Source organism: Salvia splendens, chromosome 15, assembly GCF_004379255.2.
Source record: "Salvia splendens isolate huo1 chromosome 15, SspV2, whole genome shotgun sequence".
Classification (NCBI taxonomy): Eukaryota; Viridiplantae; Streptophyta; class Magnoliopsida; order Lamiales; family Lamiaceae; genus Salvia; species Salvia splendens.
This window is the reverse complement of record NC_056046.1, coordinates 19036951-19063637: the sequence shown is the minus strand read 5'-3', so window position 1 is coordinate 19063637 and position 26687 is coordinate 19036951. Positions and strand designations below refer to the sequence as shown.

The following is a 26687-nucleotide window of genomic DNA, read 5'->3' as shown; positions in this document are numbered from 1 at the left end:
ACCGCCATTTTCATAAATTAGTTTTGTAATAAAATGTAGTTGAATAAATTAGTGATATGTATGATCCTACTTACCCATATAGCAAGATTTTATTAGTAGACAAATTAAAGTGACAAAAGAAGACTTGTTGGATAGACGCATCTCAATCAAGATACATCAATCTTGTAGTTCAACTTCATCTCATATAACCAAAATATTATTACCAATCTAATTGAACACACTCTTTCCTCAAATGATTTTCTATAAAAAGTCACCACATAAACTTTTCACTATGAAATGGTAGTAAAATTTTCCAATAGAGAATCGAAACACATCTAAAACAAAATTTTATAAATTTTAGGGTGAAGAGAATTAAGTAGTAAGAAAACTATTGGATGCATGTTGTTTTCAATTCGCACTTAATTGAACCTGTGAATTATCTGTAAACATAAACTATATTTGGAAATAAAACACTACTACACTAATGGATAGACAATTAAATGATACTGTTGAGCCTAAAGTAGACAAAAGTTAGATTTTTGTATAAAGTGAATATTTTCATACGTAATACATCAACTAAAATGAAAAATAATTTATTTTTACATAATAACAACATTTTAGTTGCAAATTTGCGTTCCAGTTTTCACTTATCTTTCATCACTTAGCATTATCTTGTCACTTTATTTATCACACATTAATACATGGCCATAATCACCTCTATTAGCTAAGACAAGAATACCATTAAACAGATACGGCAGCTTTTCAGGATAGATTATATAGATTTATTTGGCCTGTGAAATTGCTTATTCTATGAAGAACTAACTGCATGATTTTTTTATTATCAATCTAGAATAACTTATTTGCATATAATAAACAAAAAAGAAAATAAAAATCACGTGATAAACAATTAATTTTTTTAAATGAGGGAAATAAAATTATACGTTACACAGCTATTTAAAATATGTTTTTTTTAATATGCGGACTCTAAAAATAGATGCCTTAGAGCTCTGAGCTTTGTTCGATCTATGTTTATAAAACATGACTTAAGTTGAATTTGTACAAGTACAACTATATGACTTAAATTGAATTTGTTAGAGGTGTAATTCTTTTTAAAATAATACTAATAGGAGTTCCATTCTTTATAAGTGGAGTCCCTCTTCTTCCCTTCCAACCCAAAATGTGTCGGCCTTGTTGAACTCGCTATGAATCATTGGCGGACACAGGTAGAGCTGGGGAGGGGCTTCAGCACATGTCAACAATTTTTTTTTCTTTATTTTCTACTGTTAAATTTTTTAAAAATTTCAATATACATTCTTTAGCCCTTCCTAAATCAACGCTATTAAAGATTAAATTATTGGAGATTGAATGATGGAAGGGGCTGAAATGAATTTCTGTTTAAGCATGAAAATATAAAAGAAATTATGGTGGATTGAATGTTAGAATTTTGTTTTTTAAGTTTAATATGTTCGGGTTAGAGTTAATTTGATGTGTTCAGGTTGGATAATCTGAAGTTTGTATCAAGTGGAGTAATATTTACTATTCCTTCCGTCCCACAAAAAATGTCACACTTATAGGACGACACGAGATTTTAGGAGGTTTTGTTTTGTTTGTTAAGTAGAGAGAGAAATTATATAATATTGATATTAATGTGAGAGAAATTTTTTTCTAAAAATTGAAATGTGACATCTTTAATAGGACAAACTAAAAAGGAAAGTGAGACATCTTTTATGGGACGGAGGTAGTATCTTTTACAACGTTATTGTAAGACAATTTTGATTTAATTAATTAAAATTTAATATTTTGTCTACTATATATTTTTCAAATGTATATTACTAAAAAATCATTCCCCCCATTCGTGATTTGTTATTTTATGTATCTTACTTTAACTCTCGGGATCGAAAAAACTGTTTAAAAAAGTTAGTGAAAAAATTTAATAAAATTTAAGTCATATTTTTATATATTAATTTTAATAAAATGTAATAAGGGTCGTTAGTGGAATCGGATTCCAATTATTAAATAAAATAAAAGAGGGTAAATAATATAGTTTTCCTTACACGAACGAAAGGATATATGTAGCATGAAACAATTATTTGAAGATGGAAGAAGTATATAATGTAGCCCCTGCCATGGTATTTTTCTGCGTCCGCCACTGCTATGAATCCATTGGATCAAATCAAGTCCTTCTTAGCTTGTACTCCCTTCGTCCACTAATAGATGTCTTATTTTAATCGATTTGAATTTTAACAAATTGTTTGACTTTGTAAAAGAAACCGATAAAAAAAGTTAGTGAAAAGTAGATCCTACTTTTTATATTGATTTTATAATAAAATATAAGTAGTGAGTTAGTGGAATATGATGATCATTTGATAAAATGGAAAAAGTGAAATGAAACATTTATTGACGGACGAACGAAAAAGAAAAAATGAACATTTAATGACAAACAAAGGAAGTATATGTCAAAGAACCTTATCGTCTTCTTCCTTTGGTAAAACTTGATGGATAGTTTTATAGAAGTATCTCACATTGGTTATATGACCTAATCTGATTTAATCTATTGTATTATATATTTTTTACTTTGTGAAATAATGAAATATACCTACTACTTCTCTCTAATATGCCAATATACTTTTCGACATACGTCTACATTATTATTCTATAATTGCAAAAGCTAAACCTAACATTCGTCAACCAAAAGCTTATAAGACAGACATGTTCCACTATTTCAATCTCCAAATCACCAGGTCATATATAACTTCTGTTTGTTTGTAATAAACACGAAATGTTACCCGAGAGGCGAACCAACTGCTTCCTTGGAGGCCCCTCGGATAATTGGCATCCCATTTTTATGGCACAATGCGGAAAGGAAAGAAGAAGATCACGACAAAAATAGCATATCATCGATGGTGCCTCCCCTGAAAGCCGCCCTTGTTCTTGGCAAAAAAGGTGTTCTTCGGTTTAGGGATCTCATGAATATCCATCATCTGGATCGTTCGTTGCTTCTTGGCTTCATGAGTAAAAAAATGCATCAGAATCGGATTAGCACAAGCACAACTAGTTTCCAAGTTATGAAACAGAAATCAGACCATTCTGAGCTTCTTGGTAGTTCTCTTGAAGCCGTCTTCTTGCTGAATTCAGCTTCTCGTCGTCTACAACAGTTTCCCTTTGCGCTCTCTGCAACATCGCATTACATCAGTTAGCACAAATCATCACATTGGGCAAAACCTTTCAAGCCTATTCATACATATATAAATGGGCAGAGTGAATTTAAAGTGTGTCAAATCCACAATATAAAGAATTGAATAGTATTGGAATTTCCGCTTCCCAATCAAAACAAAAACCACATATGAATCACTAAATAAGATCAGAAAGCATCAAAAGACATAGTAGTAAAAGATTCAAGTTGGTACATTAGGAGGAGGAGCAGAGGAAGATTTAGAAACTGATTGTGGAGGCCTTGATGGAGCTTCTCTCCGAGCTGCTGCAGATGGAGATGGCTTAGGTTTTGGCTCATATTCCACATAATTCCTTTCTGGAGTCGGACCCCCATCTAACAAAAACAAAAGAATGTTAACAATAGTCTGATAACAACTCAACCCGAAAAAGGAAAATACTGGTTTAAGAAGCTCAGTACTCACTCCGGGGATTTGGGGAGTACCCAAAATCGGGGACCTGCGACAAAGAAACCAAGAAACTTTAGGAGCACAACAGACATGATACAAAGGCGGTTTTTCCCTTTCTGCATTCTTTTCTCATTTCTGTTTCCTTTTTCTTTTATTTTCCGATTTTATCCAAAAACTTAAGAGAGTGGAACGATTTTCAATTCACCTGGTGATGGCCATTTTGTTGATTTTTGGGTATGTTCTGCTGAGGTGAGTCCACATCAGCTGCCACGACCACCACCACCAATATATCAACATAATGAATCTCTTCTTTACTTTCATATTAATTCATCCACACAAACTATTCCTATCTAATATAGTTTACTAACATAGCTTATCCACAGTCACTACTATACATAGAAACAAGTTTCTAATTTTGAAACAGAGAATGTATTTTACCAATGAGATTCGCAGCAGTTGCTTGTGGCTGGTTCACCTTAACCCATTCATCCACAGTTTCCTTCCATTTTCTGCATTCAAATAGACAAAAAGACCAAATTTCCAAAACAAGAAACACAAGTTTAAACTCAATAAAGCTCTAAAAACTCTATTTCTTCCCCAAAAAAGGGCTTTTTTTGTTCTTTGGGGGAAAGTGAGAACCTAACAAGCTGCTTCACCAATCTACGAACTTCATTCGAAGAATGCTTCCTCAGTCGATTCACATGTCTTCCTATATCAGTATCCTACAAATAAAATCAAGCACAATTTTCTTTTTTCATCCTTGAGCACTATTAAATGGATAAGTTTATCCAATTTTGATATTTCTTCAGCTAGAAATAAACATTGATTTCCACCTTGAGAGCTTGGAATGTGATATCCATATCTGCAAGAGTCTGCAGCAACTCTACCACAGCTTCTTCACTCTACACAACAAAACCTCGAATAAAAAACCACAGAAAGCTAAGAATTTAACCGATCAAAGCTAAAGTGGAAAATCACATAAAGCTAAAAATTAACCAGCTGTGGATCCTCGAGCTGCTCTTTGATGCTGAAAATTGTGCTCTGCTCATCGTCATCAAACAATCCAGCATACGGATCGACCTCGCCTTCTTCGTCGTTAAGATTCAGATGATCTGAATCCGGAGTCAACGCAGTCTTACCATAATCCGCATTCATATTCCTATCATCATCAACAGCAACGCTATTCTTTTTATTGCTATAATTATCCTTGTGGTCAACGTCGTCGCTGCTGTAATCAATTTTGCTGCTGCGATTGCAAAATCGGTGATCCTGATCGGCTTCTCCGCCGCCGCCGCAGCTGCGGCACAGCTGCCCCGCGGATGCATAGAGTGATTCGACGATTCCGTCTCTCCGGCTGCGCAGCTCCTCGCCGTAGTCGGAGCTGGCGACTCCGATCGCCGCGTCAATCAGCGCCCAGATTCCGACTCCCGATCTCGACAAAATCGATCGGAATTCATCCGAATCCATAGGTCTTCTCTGCCAATCGGAAAAATCACGAATTCGCAACAAATTGGGTAAATTGGAAGGGTTATTGCATCAGCAGATCTGAAGAGAGGATTTTTGGAGCGCACGTGGAACGACGTCGTAAATGCGAGATTGAATGTGGAATCAAATCTTGTAATTTCTCTCAGAAAGAAGAGGTAAGAGAAGAACTAATTTTCTTTTCTAATTTTTTAATACATATTTTTCAGTTTTAATTATTTTAAACAAATTCGTGATATTATATTTTTTTGTCATTTGACTGAAATGGGTATCGAATATGTGATATTTACTGATTCGTCTATCGATGCGACCGGCTCTGAGCATAATACATGAGGTAGGCATGCACACAATTCATAAACCGTCGATTCCAAACATTGATTAGTCTATCGATGCGACCAGCCCTGAGCATAATATATGAGGTAGGCATGCACACGGTTCATAAACCGCCGGTTCCAAGGTAGGCATGCACACGGTTCATAAACCGTCGGTTACAAACATTGATTAGTCTATCGATGCGACCAGCCCTGAGCATAATATATGAGGTAGGCATGCACACGGTTCATAAACCGCCGGTTCCGGTTCGTAACCGGCGGTTCACGGTTCGGGATTTTCATGAACCTGAACCGGCCCGCCAAGGGTTCCGGCAGTTCCGGTTCAAAAAACCGCCGGTTCCGGGCTGGTTCGGCGGTTCGTAATTTTTTTTGCATTTTCTTATTTATTTATCTATGAAATGTGTGTAAATAAAATTCAAAAAATCAAGATGAAAATTGCAATTTTATTGAGATTACAAGTTACAATAATTACAAATCACAAAAAACTTGAAGTCTTGAAGTCTTAAACAAAAAATTTAAATATAACGAGACTACTAGTCTACAACGAAGCTAATTACAAAAAAGACTTGAAGTTCTGAACAATAAATTTATAAGTATATATATACTCTTAGTCGGCGAAGGAGATGTTTCTACATAACTAAATTGATGACACATTTAACAATTTAACCTTAAATGTTGAATTTAGTCTAATAATCAACAATTATAGTAGAATTGTCAAAAGTTTCCTGGATTTAGTCTTATAGAGACATCTACTTCACCGACTAGAGTATATACAAATATAATTATTTAATTGTATTTGCATATTTTTAAAATAGAAACAAATGGGAAAAAATAAAGGAAAAAAGACTTGAGCTCAGCTTAAACTTAAAATTTAAGTTGATGTGACTACGTATCCCCAATGCTCATTTGCATTAGGGAATCAAAGCCCACGTAGTTCTCTTATCTTACTTACCTATTTGGCTTGGCCGGCGGTTGACGGTTGGCCTACGATTCATCCCCGGTGAAATCTTAGTGTGATTCCTCCTGGCGATTGATAAGGCTCATTTCATGCATCGGTTTAAGGGTAAAATGTACGCTGCTTGATCGGTTTATCGCGCAAAACAAGTGTTAAATGCGCAGGAATGCCACTTGACCAAGGCTGCAAGACCAAACTGATCAAGCAAGTACAAAAGGCGATAAAAGGCCAAGAATCGGGGGAGTTGATCAAGGGGAGTGATCAAGCAGTTAGGCGGGGACCACTGCCTTCTAGAAGAAGAACACGTGAGGAAATGAGCTGGATGTGGCGCACCATTCTGTTATCAAGGACAACGTTCTTGAAGGGGACACGTGCTAGCTTATGAGACGCAAGGACGGACTTGAGTCATGAATCTGTTACTAAAAAGCGTCGTCATTCTAGAAGAGAGGCACATAGCAATCAATGAGTCGCTCATTCTCAGCACCAGCGAATATTCCCTGTCAGGATCGTTATCCAGCCGGAGGCCGAATCGAGCTTATAAATAGAGGGTGTGCCATCACAAGAGGGGGATCCGATCCTTTACTTTCCGTCTAGTTAGCTTAGTTTAGCTTAGTCCAGTTCTCTAGAATAGCTTAGCTTAGATAAAGTAATGTGTAGTTAGAAAGGGGGATTAAAGAAGCGTTGCAGAATACTTGTTTTCTGTCGGCGTATTCCTAAATTACCCGCCGAGATTCTTCTCGGTTTTACTTGCTTTCTTATTATCCGAAGTATTAGCTTAGTTTTAATTTCACGCTGTATTGTTCTCAGTTTAGTAATCAAAGTTATTTCGTTTTCATCTTCGTATTTACTTTCCGCTGTTACCTGCAATTTACTTGACCCAGTAGTTAAATTTCCGTTGATCAAGCTAGCTAGTTTAATTCTGCCTAGAGTAAAAACAGTAGTTAAAAACTCCCAAGTTAAAGCGTGGCATCAGCCAACCCCTCTGTTCACTACTCACACACTCAACACACCAACTTCTCTGTGGGATCGACCTCGAACTTGCCGCTTTACTGTTAAAGTTGTGCAAAATTGGAAGTTTACAAATTACTTTGGTAAGGAAGAAAGAGCGAGAGCAAGACTGCATTGATTAAGTGGCAACGACATTTGCTAACTGATCCGACCGGTTCGGTTATCATTCCATATAACTTGATCCGCATTCTAATCGCGTTTTCGTCTCTTTCCAAGTCCCCTTCCAGCGATCATCTCAATCATTTTCTCGTTCTCTGACATCAGCTTTGGCCCAATCATTAAGTAACATCACGACTTCCATAATTTTTGCGGACAACTTACTTCTTGATTCATCCAACACACATGATCGATCCAACACTGAAAGCAGACTCGACGGCGACAGTGGAAGCCGAAACTGAAAAAATCTCCTTGGCCATTGACGCAAGTATGAGAAAATCTTTCTCGTGTGTTCCCCACCAATCGAGGACGTCGATTTGGGCGGGAGGAGTAGGACCTTCATCACCAAAGGAAAAGAGTGAATCGAAATATAAATCTAACTCACTTACCATACCTGAGGTCGACCTTCCGCCTGTGATGTAGCTGTATAGGTCGGCTAATTGAGATTGCGCGTCGGGGTCATCATAATCAGTTTGAAATGCGAAACCAAAATTATGTTGTTAAGGAGGGGTAGGTCTTCTGACTTGGTGGGTACTGTTATACTTGGTTTCATATTCAGTGTAGAGAGCACGCAAGTTAAACTCAAAGGTTTGTTGGACAATTGACCGGTCCGGGAGGTTTATTTGAAATGTTTTGGTTATGTTTACTCCTCATTGGTCATTGGTATCCGTTTGCAATGCTTGAAGTGGACCAAGATCAATAGAACTCAAATTATTATAATAAAAATCTAAAATCCTGGAGGTACCGACTAATTTCCATTTTGGATCCAAGACCTTTGCAATCAAAAACACCGTTGGAATCTCACTGAAATACTTAAGCCATTTCTCAATCATATAATATAACACACACATCAATTCAGGAGAAGAGTAAGCATTTTTTATCGCAGTTTTAAAACCAAGTGATATATACATGCAATGCTCTAAAACACGAACAACAGTGCAATAATAAACACCCGATAATTCAACAGTCACATTTTTTAAATATTTGAACAATTTAAATAAACTCACGCTATGATCACAACAACTATGCGACAGATATTAATCAGAAACGTGATAGGTTCTAAAAAATCACACAAAGAATCTTTATGCGCCAAAGTAGAATTCAGACAATCATATGTCGAATTCCATCTATGAGATACATACATGGTAAAATTCGTATATCTTACCTTCTTTTGATGGCAATACTTCTTCCAAGCTTTGCTAATAGACGGCTTTTGAAGGATTAATCTAACTGCAGTTCTAATAGGACTAACATGCTTTTGTCATAATTCAAGCGCATCTTGTACACATAAATTCACAATATGACATAATGAAAATACTTACCACCAATAACCGGAGCACAAGCCGCAATCAAGTCATTAATACTTGCAGTGTTAGCAGTTGAATTATCAAAACCAACAGAAAATATCATATTGCATAATTGAAATTCATTCAAAACTTGAATAATTAAAGAAGCAATTTCGGGTGCAGTGTGTGGTGTCTCAAATTCTCTAAAACCAATCAAACGCATGTTCAGAGTCCAACTATTGTCCACAAAGTGAACTGTAATGCTCACGTATGAATGTCTATTAAAAGAATCAGTCCATACATCTGAGCAAATGTTCATTTTGTGTCCCAAGTTGAGTAAATAACGTGATAATTCAACTTTTTTCTCCAAACATTTTCGAACGGTAGATCATTGAACGGTCATTCGACCTACTCTTTTAACAGCTACGTTCAAACCACTTTGCATAGTAACCTCAATTTTTTTGTCATCGTAAACATTAAAAGGAAAATGTTTCATTGCAGCCCATCTAGTCATAACGTCAGCAAAATTTTTATGATCATATTTAAAAAGAGGCATACCTGACGAACCTGAGCTACCGGGTTGGAAGTTTAGTTGGGTTTGGGTAGCGGCAGTGCCACATTCTACCGGATGCTTTGTCACCAAATGACGACAGAGGGTGCCATATCCCCCACCACTAGCAAATTTGTAGACTTTATCACAATAGTTACAATATGCATGAAACGCCGATGTCTCTTCTTGAGAGGACGGATCATTAGGACTTGGAATTACCATCGGGACCTTCTTGTAGTATTTAACAAAAATATCATATTTCAATGCTTTTTTAGTGGGTGGAGGGGGAGGCATGTCCTTATTTCCGCCGGTGCTAGACGGAATACGAGAATGAGATCTATCATCATTGTTGTCCGAGTCCGACGATATAGACACGTCGTTCTTGTCATCTTGTTGTTGGGAACTACCACCGCCCTCCCCCCCCACCTTGATGCATTTTAGCGAGTAGCATGGATCTTCTTCTATCTATAAATATTATATAAATTGAAGTTTTAATTAGGAACACAAAAAATTTTAAAAACTCAATCTTATGAAATTATGAATTGTAAAAATAATTTTATTTTTTAGAACTTACTTGCATGCATTCAGCCGCCACTCGGGAAACCTCTTCCATAACTTCTCGATACTAGGTCTCTTTGATTTTGGGGACGACTACTATGATCTTGGGAAATTTCTTTGCCCCAATCACCATGTCCCGGTCCACCACGAGAAGAAGACATAATGCAAAATGAAAGTAGTATGGAATATGGAGTATTGAATAAATGGTAAATTACGAACACAACAACAAATATAGTAGTAAACAACTCGAGCAATTAGAGAGAATGAGGATAGAGAATAGAGAAATTGAGATTGAGAAGGAAATCCTTGTTAACACAAGAATGAGGTGAGTAAAAATGATGGGGGAAGTAGGGTATTTATATGAGTAAAATTGGAAGAAATAAAAAACATAAAAATTCAAATTTCAAATTTCGGCCGGTTTACCGCCTGAACTGGCGGTTTCAGACTGAACCAGCGGTTCAGTCCACGGTTTCTGACGGAAACCGCCGGTTTCTGGCCGAAAACCGGCGGTTTCTGACCGGTTTTCAGGCCTATACACTGCCACCTGAAAAAGGCCCCGAACCGTCGGAAACCGGCGGTTTCTGCCGAAAACCGTCGATTTTTCTGTACACCTAGCCTGAAAACCTATGCCCTAGCTGGAATCCTACCTTTGGAACCGCGGAACCGCCTGTTTGAACCGGTGAACCGGCGGTTTTGAACCGCCGGTTACGGTTCCAGTTTGTGAACCGGTGGTTACGAACCGCCGGTTAACCGACGGTCCGGTTCGGAATGTGCATGCCTAAATTTCTGAGGGCATTTTATGGAATTTGAGTTTTATTTCTCTCCCATTTAATTAATCATTTTCATTTAATTTAATTTTTTTTGTTTCGGCTGATTTTCGGTTGAACTGTAAAAAATTACTGCTAGTAGTATATGAACTATTGAGTCTCGTTGTTGTTGGTCTCTAATCTCAATTAGATTAGAGACTATGTAGTTCTTTAATTTTAAAATATGGTTGCATTACATGTATACATCAATACCGGGAAAATAGATCACAGGGTTGTAGATTGCATTTAGTTGTAGGTTAGAGAATTTGTTGAAGCTACCTAATATGCCATTAATCAGCTATCAACTTGTTTAACAAATGAATAGCTTATTAGAGATTTTATGCCATTAATCAGCTTTTATAAGCTATCAACTTGTTTAACAAATGAATAGCTTATTTGAGATTTGGACCGAGTGTAATCAGCTTGTATTGTGGATTCATTATTTGTTTTGATCACAGATATACTGAATCTGTCTTTGTTGGAATCTAATTAATCATTGTCGACAGAGTTTGCGTATTAAGGCCGAAAGTCTTTCAACGAGTGGCGGGATTTGAATTCGTGACCTCAAGGCAGTGGCAGACACATTAGTACAGAATGGAGGGCTTAAGCCCCTGCCAACAAGTTATTTTCTTCTCTTTTTTCTACTTCAAAGCTTTTTGAAAATTTCAAAAGCAAGCTCCAGCTCATGTCAAGATAGGGCCATTGAAGACTAAATCAACAAAAATTTAATGGTATGAAGGGCTGAATAGAACCTGCAAATTGAAAACGTAAAGAGAAAAATAAAGGAAGAAAATGGCCGCCCAAACGTAAACATACGAAGGAAGAAGATGACATCTGACAATCAATATAGAATTATTATATTATAAAAGGTTTGTGAAAATTTAAGTGATGCTTTATTGATTGCTGTGCCTTTTACATTTATTGACTTTACTACTATATCTATTATATTTCTATAATAAATCACATTAATTTAATAAAAAAAACAAAAAAATTGAGGTCAATCAACAGTTTGTGGGAAATTTAGTGGCTCAACTTATTCCCACAAAATCAGTTAAAATTTGTCATTAGCCAATTTTGATTTTTAAGTTCAGTTTTTCTTGATTTTTATTTTTATTCAATTATGTAAGCATTATTTTTTATAATTCTTTATATTTACTTTATTATGGAAATATGAGAATAAAATATAAAAAAAAAGCATCAGATGTATAATAATATAATTTATATAAAGTTGTACTCCCTTTGTTCCTTATTAACAGATGCATTTCTTTTCGGCACGAGGTTTGAGAGTAGTGAGTTAAATGGATGGTGAAAAAAAGTAAGAGAGAATAATGTAAGAGAGAATAAAATAAGAGTTATAATTACTTTTTACCAAAAATAAAAATGACTCAATTTACTTGGAACTTCTCAAAATAGAAAAATGACTCTATTAACATGGAACGGAGAGAGTATAATTTATTAAAAAATAATTAATTTATGATTATTTTGCTTGACTTAAAAATGTTAGGGTTAAAAATTTTTATGCCAGGTTATAGATATTTTGAAGTAGATTCAAATCATAATACACTTTTCAGAAAATATATAATTCAATCTATGTAAATACATATATATCAAACAATAACAAATATAAATACAACATAAATAGTTTTAATATTTTGCTTAAAGCGAAATTTCTATAATTTTATATGGTTTTTATATAGAGTTAAGTTAAGAAAGGAAAAAATAGAGAGAATGTCAAAAATGAAAACGAGTCATCTTAAATGGATCATGGAGAATATTATTTTTTCTTATACTAATGAAGCCCCAGCCAAAAAATATTTCTGCGTCCGCCACTGCCTCAAGGTCACGATAGCTCCACGCTGCCAACTGCGCTACAACCCGTTGGTGAATAATGAGATCTATTCTTGGAGCTAGCAGTTGTTGAACTATGTGGAGTATATCAAAAGTGGAACTCATTTCCCATTCCATTCACTAGGATTTCTTTGTTTCATTTAAGATTTAATTAACAAAAATTACATAGCTTCAGTTATAGTATTATCAAGATTGTGTTAATTAAGCTCTAATTTTACCAGGTCAATAATATCCATGTCGTCCACAAGAATCCTCCGCATGACTTTCCCTCTTGAAATCTATACGAGTACAGTTTATGTTTCATGTAAATTAAAATTATTTGGCCAAGGACTTTGTCATATAGAGATGCTTTGAAGCTTCAATTAGACTATTTTATTCACTTGTTGCACAAGCTTAAAATTAATATATATAACCCAAGTTTGTTTTTAGTGGTTTTATAAGCTTTTTTTGTCAGACGTGTTACTTTGCTGTTTTTGGTAGCATATTGATCTCTTTTGTAGGTTGGAACTTTGCTCGCTGTTTCTGATTTTGAGTCTTTCTAAATGCATCAAAAGAAATATCTATAACCCAAAAAACTATACAAGAAATGTTCTATCCATCGCACATCACAAACTTAACTCAGAATGAGAAAACAAATTCACTCCATATTTATTTAAGCTCTCCTCAATGATTGATTCACCGTTCAAATCAAGCTTTGAGTATACGTATTGCTTTCACCGTTCACTAACTTGAGTAACCGAATAACATCACCAACTCTAATAATTGTGCAATTGATCACACCTCAGATTATATATGTGTAGTAGGCTAGTAGCAAATTGACAACTATTTTAGATACTACTATTCCAATATAAGTTTTTACTTGGCTAAATACAATAATAAAATTATAATAATGAATGTTTTAGCTAAGTATCAAAATATGCTCTCATGGAACTGTACCAAATTAAATATTTGGGCATATTATTGTTTTCCTTTCAAATAATTTTATTCAAATCAAATACTAATTGTTATACTAATACATGCAATTGTATCGTAATCGCAGTTTTATATAAAGAAATTGTAATTATCATAGTGTGATATTCTAAAACCTTTTGTTTGGTAAAATTAAGAATTGATATAAAATTGTAATTCTAAATATGAAATATAAAAAGTAAATCAATCACATTATTTTAAAGAGAATGAAATTTTAAAAAAAACTAATATAAATATGTCATTTGAAAAAATAAAATTTAATACTTATACAAGTGAAAAATATGAATCATTTCAAAAAATTAGAAACAAAAGTAGCTAGAAAAATGGAGTACGTAGTATGGTTTCGAACCTGGGTACCAAATTTAGGATCATGTTAAAATGCATATACTAGTATTCTAATACTTCCTCCTTTCCAAGTCACTTGAGTCATTTCTTTTTTTTAGCTAAAAACAAAACATCTAATCTCACCTATTTTATTCTTTCTTTTACTTTACTCTTTCTTCTTTATCTTACTTTATTCTCTCATCTACTTTATTTAAGTCACTAAACACAACTTTCTTAAATCTCGTGCCGAAAAGAAACGCCTCAAGTAACGTGGTACAGAGGGAGTAGATAACTAACACTAATCCTACACTTAGATTTTAAAATAAGTGATTAAGACTAAAGTTTACGGATTCCAATAAATAGTAGACAAAATATCAACAAAGGATAAAGTCATTAATTTGTTAAAAACTACTCCATTTTTAGTAGATTTTGTGATTTCAAAAGTGTATTAAAAATATCAATACAATTATATGAGTATATCAACATAAGTACAAGAAAATATCAGCACAACTATATTACTATTATACATACAAAAAATATCTAATTTCATCATCCGATCATCGTCCGAACCAATTGAGATCTCATTAGATACCTAATAAATTCCTTTAATTTGATATAGTATTTTTTTGTGAAAAACTAATTTAAATCGAGAGATTTGTGTAAATTTAGGATGTGTTCGGATAACTTTTTTTAAAGTGGGTGGTTTTGTTTCTTGTCCAGTTTTGGGCGGGTGGGGTCCACATATGCAGTAACATATATGAATGTTCGGTTATTCTGAATGTGGGAGAATTATAATGAACAGTCCGAATTGCAAAATATAATGAACTAACTACTATGAGTAGAACATCATAAGTTTGTTTTTAATTTCCAAAAGAACTATATAAATACAATATCATTTCATATGATAGAAATTTAACTTTATAACAAATTTATGTATTATACAATTTTATCTTGTTTGTGAATGATTTATTAAATGTTCCGTATTAAACCAAAAAGTCACAACAAGATCAATTAGTATTGGAAATTCTATCGAATATTTATTTAGCAAAAAAAAGGAAATGGAATTCAATTTTAAAATTCCCTTTAAAAAAAGACTAAATTTTATAACTCCTTATTTTTTAAAAAAATTTTCAACTTAAACTAGTCCAACCTACTACCCTCAACATCCTCTTACCCATTTATGAATATTATTGTATTGTTGGTTTGCATTTTTTATGTATTTAATTTACTTTTTGTGTATTATTTGTTATATTTTCAAATGTTTAATTATAATTGAATTATTTAAAATTACAAAATAAATTCGGATTAAAATTATACATCGGTTCCGGTTATAGGATTTATGAAAAATTAAAATCGATTAACCGGTCCGGTTAGAACCGGAACCGGCCGAATAAGTAGGCCTAGACGAAACTGGAACCCGGCCGAATAAGTAGGCCTAGACGAAACAATCCTCAATAAGGGTTAATGGGCGAAAATGAGAAGGGAGTAAGTGGTGAGGGATATATTAGTAACTTCAAATTGTTTACTCTATATATTAGTAACTTCAAATTGTTTACTCTTCATATGTGATGAAGTAACTAGTAAGACTACAAAACCACCTCAAACTAGTTACGTATCAACCCAATTATTAAGTGAACAGCCAGAATTCATTAGGCCATCCACATCCATATATCAACACCTGCAATCCTTCATCTCTTAATCATCTCATCCCTTAACTATTCATTCAATTTCATTTTTTATTTTTATTTTCAACTAATTCAATTAATAAAAAATACTTCATTAAATAAAAGAAAATTACAATTTAAAATTCTAAAAAAATAAAAAAATACATAATTAAAATCTTTAAAAAAACAAAAAAACACACAATTTAAAATACTAAAAATTAAAAAGTGCACACTTAAATTATAAAAACTACTCCGCCGGCGAATCATCCCCCGAAGGCGGTGGCGGTGCACCCGTTTGAGGTGGAGGCGGAATACCAAGTTGTCTTGCCAAATACACAATGCCGGCAAAATGAGCTTGATATTGGTCAGACGTCACGCGGGAAGTGTCAGCCATCGTGGCGGTGAAGTACATGGACATTAGGGAGGGCGGCGGCGTGCCTTGGGAGCCCGCCTGGCTTGATTCGCCTCGGCCCCTTCCTGTGCGAGCTCTAGCCGTCTTCGCCGCCTTGTTCCCTTGCGGCGACGTCGTGTACCGGAGGAGCCCCCTGCATCGGATGTCGGGAACTCAACCTCTTATGAAGCGTTGCCTTCCCCGCCCTCACTAGACGAGTATTGGCCACCCGCAGTGTGCTTCGTGCATTTCGAGCTCGAGCCCGTGCTGGACTGGACACCGCCAGCCCACCTATCAAGCTCTTTGACCGACTGCCAAACATCGGGATAATTGAAATCTTTGCCGGTGTCGGCTTTATAGACTTGCAAAGCAGCTCTCAGAATGTCAGCTCCACTAGCTCCGCTTTGGTAATTCTCCGCTTCATGCTTGTTGATCCTACAAAATATTTTGACATCTTTGTCGGCTCGCTCAAAATGACTGCGAAGCATCTTCATGTTGCGCTTGAAGGTCCCCCTCGGCTTTTGCTCGTTGTATACGTCGATGACCTTATCCCAAAAACACTTGCGGGATTGTTGATTCTCGATGATGGGATCGTATGCCGTGCTGATCCAAGCATTGAACAGAGCCATCGTCTTTGCGGAGCTGTATGGATGACGGCCTACGTCCTCCACCACCTCGTCCTCCTCCGCCTCCTCCTCTTCTAGCTCCGGTCGGAAGGTTTTCCAGAGTGTGTTCCTCCGGAATATTCTCCCTAATTTGGGACAATCCCTGCGTTTGCTCATACCTCGGGTCGGATGGACGATAGTATGCATCAATTGGAAAAGATGGTGTTTGGTACGCCGGCGTCGACGAGCCTTGGGTGCCCGGCGACAAACCGGAACCGGAAGCACTCAAAACATTGTACATGCCCCCCAGTCGACAAACGCGTTCAAGTCGTAGCCGCCCTCGTCGCCGGAGTTTCCATCACCGGACATTTTTGCAGAAATTGGAGAGGAAAGAGAGATGATATGATAGTGATGAGAAGAGAAAAAGATGAGAGATAGTGTGTTTGTGTGTAAAATGAAAGAGGTAATGAGAGTATTTATAGAATAAAAAAAAGATAAAAAAAGATTATTTTTTTTAATTCAAACAGTACCATTTAAAAATTTTAATTTTTAAATATTTTTTCCTTCAGAAAATTGATTCTTTTTAAAAATATTTATTGAGTCAGCATGACGACGGCAACTCGAGTGGGCATCACTCCTCGCGCCAGAGCTCGCCACGTGGCGCTGGCGCGAGGCGAGCTGGCTCTCCAGCTTCATCGAGGCGGAGGGTCACACGACGCAATGGGAGGGCTGCATCGCTATCTCGATGCTAGCTCGTCTTGCCGAGACGAGTCTGAGTCCGCATCGAGATGGCGATGCAGATGCTCTTAGAAATGGACCTATTTCTCCATATCATGTTAACCGAACACATCCAAGGTTTTGAGATGATTATTTGAGAAGAGAGAAAATGATTATATATATAAAAATTAAAATTAATATTATTGTCCTTTTTAATTTATTTAATAATTTTTTAAATTTTGAAATATAATCTAATTGACGTTATTTTAACCCTGAGATATTCAAATTTAATGATTAAGAATTGATCTTAGTTATATTATATTGTGATGTCATCAATTGCTAACTATTATCAAATCACTAATTTCTAGGATCTAGTGGTTCATAATTTATCATGTAAATTTTCAAATTAATTTTTTATGTGTAAATAATACGTATGTCATTTGATAATATTGTTAGTTATGGAATTAAATCTCTGATAATATACCTATATATTTGGATGAATTCCACTATCATTTCATTTTTATTTGGAATATGTAAAATTTGACCAAATCAGTTTGTTTTTGATTAAATAGTTATAGGAAAAAATGCCATCATATGTAAAACATATCAGAAAGAACAAACAATGACCAAATTCGCATTACTAATAGATGTTTGATTTCTTTCATTGATATACCTTCAAAACACAAAATACAAATTTATATAAAATATAAGTTTTAGTGGTTCAAGATTCGAGTATATATCACTATACTCTCTGTGATGGTCGATAATTATAATAATATCACTTGGTACCAAGATAGTTGCACCAATAATTTTGCAAATCATAGTTTATTAATTTAATTAATATGCGTCCACAAACTGCTTCTTTGATCGCAAATATGTCTCAAAATAATTAATGCAAGCCAATTCCATCAAGAGATGTCGGTCATGCATACATGATGAACCTAGGCCTTGTGGTCGAAAAGGTTTAATTTGTAACATCAAACAAATTAATATGATAGACGACGTGCTTGTTCCCAAAAAAAAACAAGACGTATATTTAGTGGGGTAGAATATGTGATACTACTAATTGTTCGATTTAATATCCAATATTTGTGTGCCGCTTACCCATAATCGTAACATAGAGAATATATATTGGGTGCTACCTACCCATACATAGAGCAACATACACTAGGTGCCACTTACCCATACAAAACAACTCAAACTACATACAAAAGATGTAGTCTACCCAAGTATAAAAGCAATCTCTAACTAGGGAGTATTATTTTAAATTAATAAGCATAAATCAAATAACATGCTTATCACAAACAAATTATAATGTCCAACAAATAATTTATTTATCACGTTCAAATTTTTATTATCGATATTGTGCATTGAGCAATTAGTACAACCAAAAGAAATATTTACTTTGTTGCATTATTTGCTTCCAACATTTTCAGTATCCATATATATGCTAATCTAATGCAGGTACATTCTCTTACTCAGTTGAATCCTATATAAGATCTTTAATTGAAAATACATACTATTTGTTAGACAAAAGAAAGATTCTACGTACGTATATAATCATAATCCAAACATTTTGAAACCACCATAAACGTTGGACTCATATAAACTTTAATGTTTTGTCTGCAATAGTTACATAAAATCGAACCTCAACTAAATTAATGCAAAATATCCTAATATGTTATTATCTTTAGTTCAATTAGATCACGTGAGATATACATGTTTTGTTCTCACATTTTAAATACTACACACGTCTAACATTACATAAGAAAAGTAACATCGAAACGAAAAGCTATCGGCCCTTCTCACTCGCTCTCCTTTTCATCTGTGTTTCTTAGTTGAACCGACGGGCGACCGACCTTAAAGAAGCGCCACGCTCGAAAAAAGCAAGAAGCCGGTTCACGAAATTAAAATTTGTTTTTTCCTCCCTCTCTTTTCTCTTTTATTTTCCCCCTCATGTAGCTAAGATCATTGCGTGTAACTTTAAAAAATTTCATGGAAAACAACACGAGATACTATTTGATTGGGTGGGAGAATGGAGCCCCAAATGAGGGATAGAGTTATCAACATCTCTTTACATATGATAATGACTCAAAAAAGATGAAATGTAGCTATCCTCTTCTTGGAACATACTAGTGATTGATTGATGAGTTGCTACTTCTTTGAACATGCTAAGGAAATAAGAAAGAAAGAAAGGAATTAAAGAAAATGGCATTAATTTCACATTGATAATTTTTGTGATGAGCAATGGTTTTTATAGGCATGTTATAAATGTAGACACTCTCCGACCCCCTCACACTTGTCTTTTTGAATATGTGGGAGGAAATTATTGGAGAATTATGTATGAATTAAGTATATTATTTATGCGTGTTGCCTATTATCTCAAGACTAGGAGATGGGGAATTCGGTCGGTGAAGAAAGACGTTATTATGCTAAATATGTCAAAATCGATAAAAATTATTCTAACATGATTAGGTTTCTTAATATACCTATAGATATGGGCTAGGCATAATTAATACACGTGTACCAATTCGTGTGAGTATGACATACAATCCAATATATTGTAATAATAGTTTTATTTACACGAAAAATTTAAGGATAATGTGCTTAGGTAGCTAGATCAAAATCGATACGTAAGTACTAGAATTAGTATCAAATTGATTGATTCCTAACATCTAAGAAGCCATTATTTTGAAGTTAATAAGGCCGGCATTTTATGATAGGAACTATTTTTTTAAGAAAAGAAAATCAAATGAAGCACTTTGTAATCAATTCGTGATAATATTAATAAATCTTTAAAAAGTTCAAAATTGACGACCAATTAAGCGATTGGCTTTAACTTTTTTTACAATGCTAAAAGAAGAAACTTGATGTGTACTGGTCAAACTAAGCATTCAATTAGAATAGTTGTTGATTCACTAATACAACAAATTAGCCTGAAATGTACATATATTAATTTATAATAGTTCTCACTTCTCACATGCGGCAGTCAAGTGGTATTTAATATTTTATTGATAGTTATAAATTATAATTAAACTAAGAGATATTTGAATAGTTGGTCAAAAGTATATTTAAGTAACGAGGGAGGAACATGCAGAACATTTCTTTATCCTCCAACCCTTTAAATTTGTGCCAACACATGCAAGTGTGCTTACTTTGTTGTGACATGGAATTTCTTTGTTGAATTGTCACTTCTTCTTCTTATTATTTAAATCCAACAATTTCCTCATTTGGAGAATCAACCTTTCTAATCTTATCCCACTTTAACAAAGCATGGGGATTTTTTAACCCACCAAAAAATATCAGGGAAGAAGAAATCCCATAAAAAGTACCGTGAAAATCAAGGAAATGACAAGAGAGGGCACACTTTTTTAATTATCACGAAAGGTGAAAATTCGACAAGAAGTAAGAAAATTAGAGAAATAACAAGAAAGGCCTTTTTATTCGGAATTTATGAATTATTTAGTGAAAATGTGAGTTTAATTTTAATCCATTACTTTCAAATTTACCAACTCTATTTATGATTTTTTATCTAATGAAAAGTGGTAATGAATTCTAAAAAATAATTGCATACCCTAAGTCGGGGCACAATTTTACTAAAGATACAAAATTAAATTCAATCAAAATAAAAAATATATGTTAAAAAAGATAATGGCACGTATATATATAATGAGATACAAAAAAGTGGGACATTAATTTGATCATCCAGTCATTTGGGATCCCATTTGCTAGATTCTTTGGTAGTGTTTTGATATTGTGCAATGACCTAACTTAATATGCGCACATGTGTTAACCCTATATTTAAATATTTATATGCTAGCTTTAATATATAGTTAACATAAAAAAAATTCGAATTTTGTATGTAAATTAGAGAAAAAAGATGATTTGAAATCATTGGAGCTTGACGCCAAACAATAATGTTCTAACAACTAAAGTCGCTCAATAATAATTAAAACTACCGTCGTTACTAATTATCTAATTAATTAACCCTGGTTAATTATATATATGACGACAAGAAATAGCTATAGTCTCTACTGTCAAACAAAATAATAAATTAACTGAGTTTTGTTTTCTTTCCTTTATAATTAAAAATGAAGTGTCCCAACCAACCCATCACCTTTTTCTCTGTGGTTTCCGTTTAATTCATCACATGGCTTCTTTACTCAGAATCCCTATATATACACTGAATTAAGAGCCCTATACACACACTTATTCCAACCAAAAGTGTGCATCAAATACCTTGAATTTAACTCTATATTTTAGAGAGAGAATGGAGGAAAAGAAGCCCCTTTTGGCAGTGCTTGCAATACAACTAGTATATGCAGGATATTTCTTGGTAACAAAGCTTGCATTTGATGTGGGAATGAACACTTTTGTGTTTGTTTTCTACAGACAAGCTTCTGCTACTCTCTTCCTTCTCCCCATTGCCATCTCCCTCGAACGGTAAATATAATAGGGTTTCTTAATTCTTAACTTAATTTCTCCCTCTAAAAAATAGTATTTGATTGCAGGAAAACTTCTCCACCATTGCCACTCTCACTCTCCATCAAGATTTTCATGCTCAGTCTAATTGGGTAAGTAATTAATTAATTCATTCATTAATTAGTGTGTAGTTTTTTTTTCTCTCCCTCTCTAACTAACTAATTAATAGGGTTTCATGTGTGTGTGAGTTGGTCAAGCGGTAGAGAGCTTAATGTCCGAGGCCAAAGGTCTCAGATTCAAGTCCTTCTTGGCGCAACCTTTAAATATAATTTCATTTACCCATCCGAAAAAATAAATGAATAAAAATAGGGTTTCTTAACTTTGTCTCTATAAATGTATATTGCAGGATTACAATGAGTTTGGACATAGTGGGTGTGGGATTGAAGTACACGTCAGCATCTCTGGGGGCTGCAACTTCGAATACACTACCTGTTATCACTTTTTTCCTTGCTGTTGTTTTAGGGTAATTCAATCTCATTTCTAAATTTTATTGTGTTGTATGTATAGTTTTGGGTGCTAATTAAAACACAACTTTTCAATGATTAGAGGTGCTAACATTAATTAAATAATTTGATAACATATATGGTCAATTTTTTGGTTTGGGGTGCTTTCTATTAATTCATCCTAGCAGCCTATCAAATTGTTTTATTATTTGCAAAATATAAATTTTTTTCTTGTTTAGTTATTTTAAAAATACTTTGATAAACCTGAAACTTGATGAAACTCAATTTACTAAGGTATTAAATTCATGAAGTGGAGGAATCAATAAAAAGGTGTATGATACCTTCTATATATATAGGGCTTTTACATAGGAAACAACCCTAATAGGAAAGAACTAAATAAGGGCGACTTCGATGATAAAATTATTCTTCTAATATGTTCTCCTTACGTAGCTAAATATTCTATACGTTTTGGTTAATTAAATTAATAAACATGTGTACATAATATTGCACTATTATATAGTGATTCGTGTTCTTCTCCAATCGTTATCCTCACTTTAATCTCATGATTAAATTTCTATTCTATAGTCACAAAAGTTGGAATAAAGCTAATACCTTTTCATATACATAAAAATGGGCCTAACTGAATTTCTTGCCATTCAATATATATTCACTAAATAATTAAATAAATAAAGGCATGAAAGAAAACAACATTATTTTCATGCATCTTTCTAGGAACTTCAATATATAACTACTAGGAGTAGTTTAAGAATGATATGCATATACATGACGTGCACTGATGAAGTGAAAATAACGCTGGTACCGATAAATTGCAGGATGGAGAAGCTGAAGATAAGAACTGGCCCCGGATTGATGAAGGTTTGTGGAGTCACACTTTGCATAGGAGGAGTAGTGACCATTGCCTTCTATAGAGGCCCTTTCTTGAAGTTATTGCTTCACCACCACTTGATTCACAACCATCTTCAACAAATCCAACCGCATTTGCCCCCTGCAAACACTTGGATTAAGGGTGTATTTCTCATGCTACTTGCCAACTTATGTTGGGCCTTCTGGCTCGTGCTACAGGTCCGATCATCTCTCATCAGTGCACGTCATGTATATGTGTATTAATAAAAGAAATCATATAGTACTATTTGATTCACTATTGATTAATAATGTGACCAACATTATTTGGAATATATGGTAGGACAATTTTAACTGTTAACCATTGTTATCATGTCACTTATTCTAATCCTATTTTTATTGTAACAGAAGAGAGTACTAAAAAGTTATCCATCAAAGTTGTTGTTGACAACCCTACAATGTTTTTTTAGCACAATACAATCTTTTATAGTTGCTATTACTGTTACAAGAGACCCTAGTGATTGGCAACTTGGATGGAACATCAGACTTCTGTCGGTAGCATACTGCGTAAGCTCTTTTTTTCGAAACAATATACAAAATTGAATTATGAATGTACGTGCCCATCGACTGATTAAATGTTGCGCCGGTTTGTTTGGCAGGGAATTGTAGTGACGGGCTTCACATTCTACCTTCAAACATGGGTTGTCGAGAAGAAAGGTCCGGTTTACCTATCCATGACCACTCCATGGATCATGGTTTTCACAATCATTATATCAGCATTTGTTTTGGGAGAGATCATCACTTTGGGAAGGTACTATTTTCTAACCAATTTTTCTACTATTCAATGTAGTATATATACACAAACATGAACTTTGTTTCAATTTTATCCTTTTTGTGCTTGTAAAATGAAATATGAGATTGAAATGAGTAATTGTTTGGAATGTACAGTGTTATTGGAGCAATTCTCCTAGTTGGAGGGCTTTATTTTGTGCTATGGGGAAAGGCTAAGGAAGAAGAGAGGGAAAAGGGGGAATGCAAGCAAATTGGAGATGTTGAGAAAGCATGTGGAGTTTCAAAGGGAGAAACAACAACAACAACAAGTACTAACTAGCTAGGGTTCAAGGATTGTCCATGTTATATTAAATGTAGTACTTTCATGTGTGAATTGATTATTTCGAGATCTCACAATGCATTTTAGTAGTATTACATTTCATGTATTGTTGCATATATGTATTTATTTGATGATGTACAACCAATTGGTTATAATAATACTTATAATTAGTACTACTAGTTTATATGTGGATGAAATTTCAAAGATGAGTGGTTGACCTAACGGCCAAACATGAATTTCTCCAAGCCATAAAAATAGTAGAAATGTAGGAACAAAACTAAACCATTTCTCCTATAAATGCCTTATATCCATTTTCTCTCTTTTCCTGTCTCCGATCTGCGATTTCACAACCGAGCCCACTCTCTCCATTTACCTCTGTCTCCCTCTCTCTCTCTCTCCAAAAAACTAATTTTACAGAGAGAGAGTGAGACCCCAGTGTGAGAAAATGGGAGGGTGTTCATCCAAGTCAATGCTAAAGAATGTGGAAGAGGACGTCGACGACGTTCCTCTTCCAATGCCGGTGAATCAAGTGGCTTTGACCGTCGACGACGTTCCTCTTCCAATTCCGGGGAATCAAGTGGCTTTGACCAACAACACGGAAGAGGCTGTTGCCCCGGCCGAAAAGGTAAAACTCGCATTCTACTATTTTATTTGATCATGCATGCATGAATATATATGTGGTATATAAATGTATATTCCCTGTTTTATTGACACACAAATGTATTCGTGTTGACAATTATAACATAGTCTGTTGACATAATTAATTAGCAATGATATAATGTATAGACATGGAAAAAAATCTATAGTACGAGGAGGTAAAAGTTGTTAAATTTTGAGTTTGATATTTTAAGAAGATAAATTTTCTTACTATATGACCCTGTGATAGTATAATGGAGTAACAGTTAGCAATTTAACATGACCCTATCATTTTACTAGTATTAGTATTATTTTCATTTGACTATGTAGGCCGAAGAGGAGACATGCGCGGTCGAGCATGAACCCAATGTCGAACTAGAACTCGAGCAAATGAAACAAGAAGACACACTCGAGGCCGAGAAGGAAATTGCTACTGAGAGCCTGATAACCGAAACCACGAGCAACGAAAATGTAACAAAGAAATCACCTTCTGAAGAGAATAAAACAGAAGAAGAAGTCCAAGAACTCGTCGAGACACCCGAAACATCCGCTTCCGACGAGAAAGAAGCAGAAGCCTCGCCCGAAACATCCGCTTGCGACGAGAAAGAAGCAGAAGCCTCGCCCGAAACTCCAGAGAAGATCGAGCCAGAAGGCGAAGCTTGTGTTGAAGAGGAAGAAGGCCTAGTCATCCCGGTAGAGGCCGAAAACAAAATTGAGGTCTCTGAGAAAGAAACTGAGACATCACAAGTAGCTGAAACAGCTGAGGAAAGTAATGAAACGACAACTCAAGAGGAGGAGGTGAAGAAGGTCGAGGAGGAGCAACCTGCTCCTCCCAAGTCGAGGTTTAGGCTGTGGTTCTAGAGCTCGACCATCGTTCCATTTTCCTCTCTGCCATTCACATCATATCCTCTAATTTTTTTTTTCCCCAGTGTTTTATTACCATGTTTTTGAAGATTCCTAGCTGAAAATTGCTTCTTCTAGAATAAAATTTTTGTTGCGCCAATTCCATCCTTGGTTTGAATTCATTTTTCACTGTGTGAGTTTATAAGCTATTTTCATAATAATTCTAAATGAGAATCACAACTTAAATAAGAATTAAAAACTATTATATTATATCAAACTCAAATCCATTTTTTGGTATATGTGTATATCAAAATCAAATCTAAAAAATATTTCATATCCATCTACTTTTTATAATTTTTCAATTATACCTACATACTTATTAAAATTACACATTAATTCCATAACACTTTGTCAATAATTTAACTTAAATAAATAAATAACTTTTTTTATTAATGTATTTATGTATTAAATATTTTATAATAGAATTATTTTTCGAGCACAACAGATGCTCGTAAGTGTCTGAATTTCCAACCAAACTGGGGAGATTTTTCGAGCAAAGTGCTCGGAATAAATGTGCTCGTCAAAGAGCTTTTTTACAAAAGAACTTTCTTTTGTAATGCGAATTTTTTGGGAAAGAAGTGCGAAAAAGGAGTTTTTTTCAAATACGGGGAAGTAGTAAAAGAGTTTTTTTTTTAATGTAATGTGAATTTTTTGGTTAAGAAGTGCGAAAAAGAGTGTTTTTTTGTAATACGAATTTTCTGGGAAAGTAGTGTTCATAGAGAGGCGTCGGCCCACTTACCTGGACGGGGTCAATTGCGATCCATAATACTTATGGCCTAGGTTGGCGACATCTAGGGGTGGCGAAACGGTTTACCCGCGGGCATGGGCGGATCCAGGATTTAAAAATCGTGGGGTTGGACGAGATAATTAATATAATAATATTATATATATTATAAAAACACATTACAAATAAAATTATCTTTGTTTTATCACGATAGTTGACTTTTACGAGTTCATATTTTTAACTTTTACGAATATTCATATTTTGAAGCTGGCCGAAA

At 34.5% G+C, this 26687-nt stretch overlaps 4 protein-coding genes across 4 annotated transcripts; 2 read left to right on the top strand and 2 right to left on the bottom strand.

Moving 5' to 3' along the window:
* Positions 1–2675: 2675 nt before the first annotated feature.
* On the bottom strand, positions 2676–5254 carry LOC121766360 (probable mediator of RNA polymerase II transcription subunit 26c). The gene is made up of 9 exons (XM_042162633.1): positions 4596–5254; positions 4433–4501; positions 4239–4321; positions 4038–4108; positions 3805–3863; positions 3615–3648; positions 3387–3526; positions 3063–3150; positions 2676–2983 (listed from the first exon to the last, which is right to left on the bottom strand). Exons 1-9 carry the CDS (start codon positions 5064–5066, stop codon positions 2874–2876), a joined length of 1125 nt encoding a protein of 374 aa, XP_042018567.1. The 5' UTR covers positions 5067–5254; the 3' UTR covers positions 2676–2873.
* Positions 5255–16110: 10856 nt separating this feature from the next.
* LOC121766820 (glutathione S-transferase T3-like) lies at positions 16111–16710 on the bottom strand. The gene has a single exon (XM_042163058.1). The coding sequence runs from the start codon at positions 16708–16710 to the stop codon at positions 16111–16113; it is 600 nt and encodes a 199-aa protein (XP_042018992.1).
* Positions 16711–21460: 4750 nt separating this feature from the next.
* LOC121767406 (WAT1-related protein At5g64700-like) lies at positions 21461–24323 on the top strand. The gene is made up of 7 exons (XM_042163673.1): positions 21461–21693; positions 21762–21824; positions 22079–22195; positions 23009–23258; positions 23445–23603; positions 23696–23847; positions 23985–24323. The coding sequence occupies exons 1-7, from the start codon at positions 21521–21523 to the stop codon at positions 24145–24147; spliced, it is 1077 nt and encodes a 358-aa protein (XP_042019607.1). The 5' UTR covers positions 21461–21520; the 3' UTR covers positions 24148–24323.
* A 166-nt stretch (positions 24324–24489) lies between these two features.
* On the top strand, positions 24490–25786 carry LOC121767972 (proline-, glutamic acid- and leucine-rich protein 1). Its single transcript, XM_042164312.1, has 2 exons — positions 24490–24772; positions 25114–25786. Exons 1-2 carry the CDS (start codon positions 24593–24595, stop codon positions 25642–25644), a joined length of 711 nt encoding a protein of 236 aa, XP_042020246.1. The 5' UTR covers positions 24490–24592; the 3' UTR covers positions 25645–25786.
* The last annotated feature ends 901 nt before the right edge of the window (positions 25787–26687 follow it).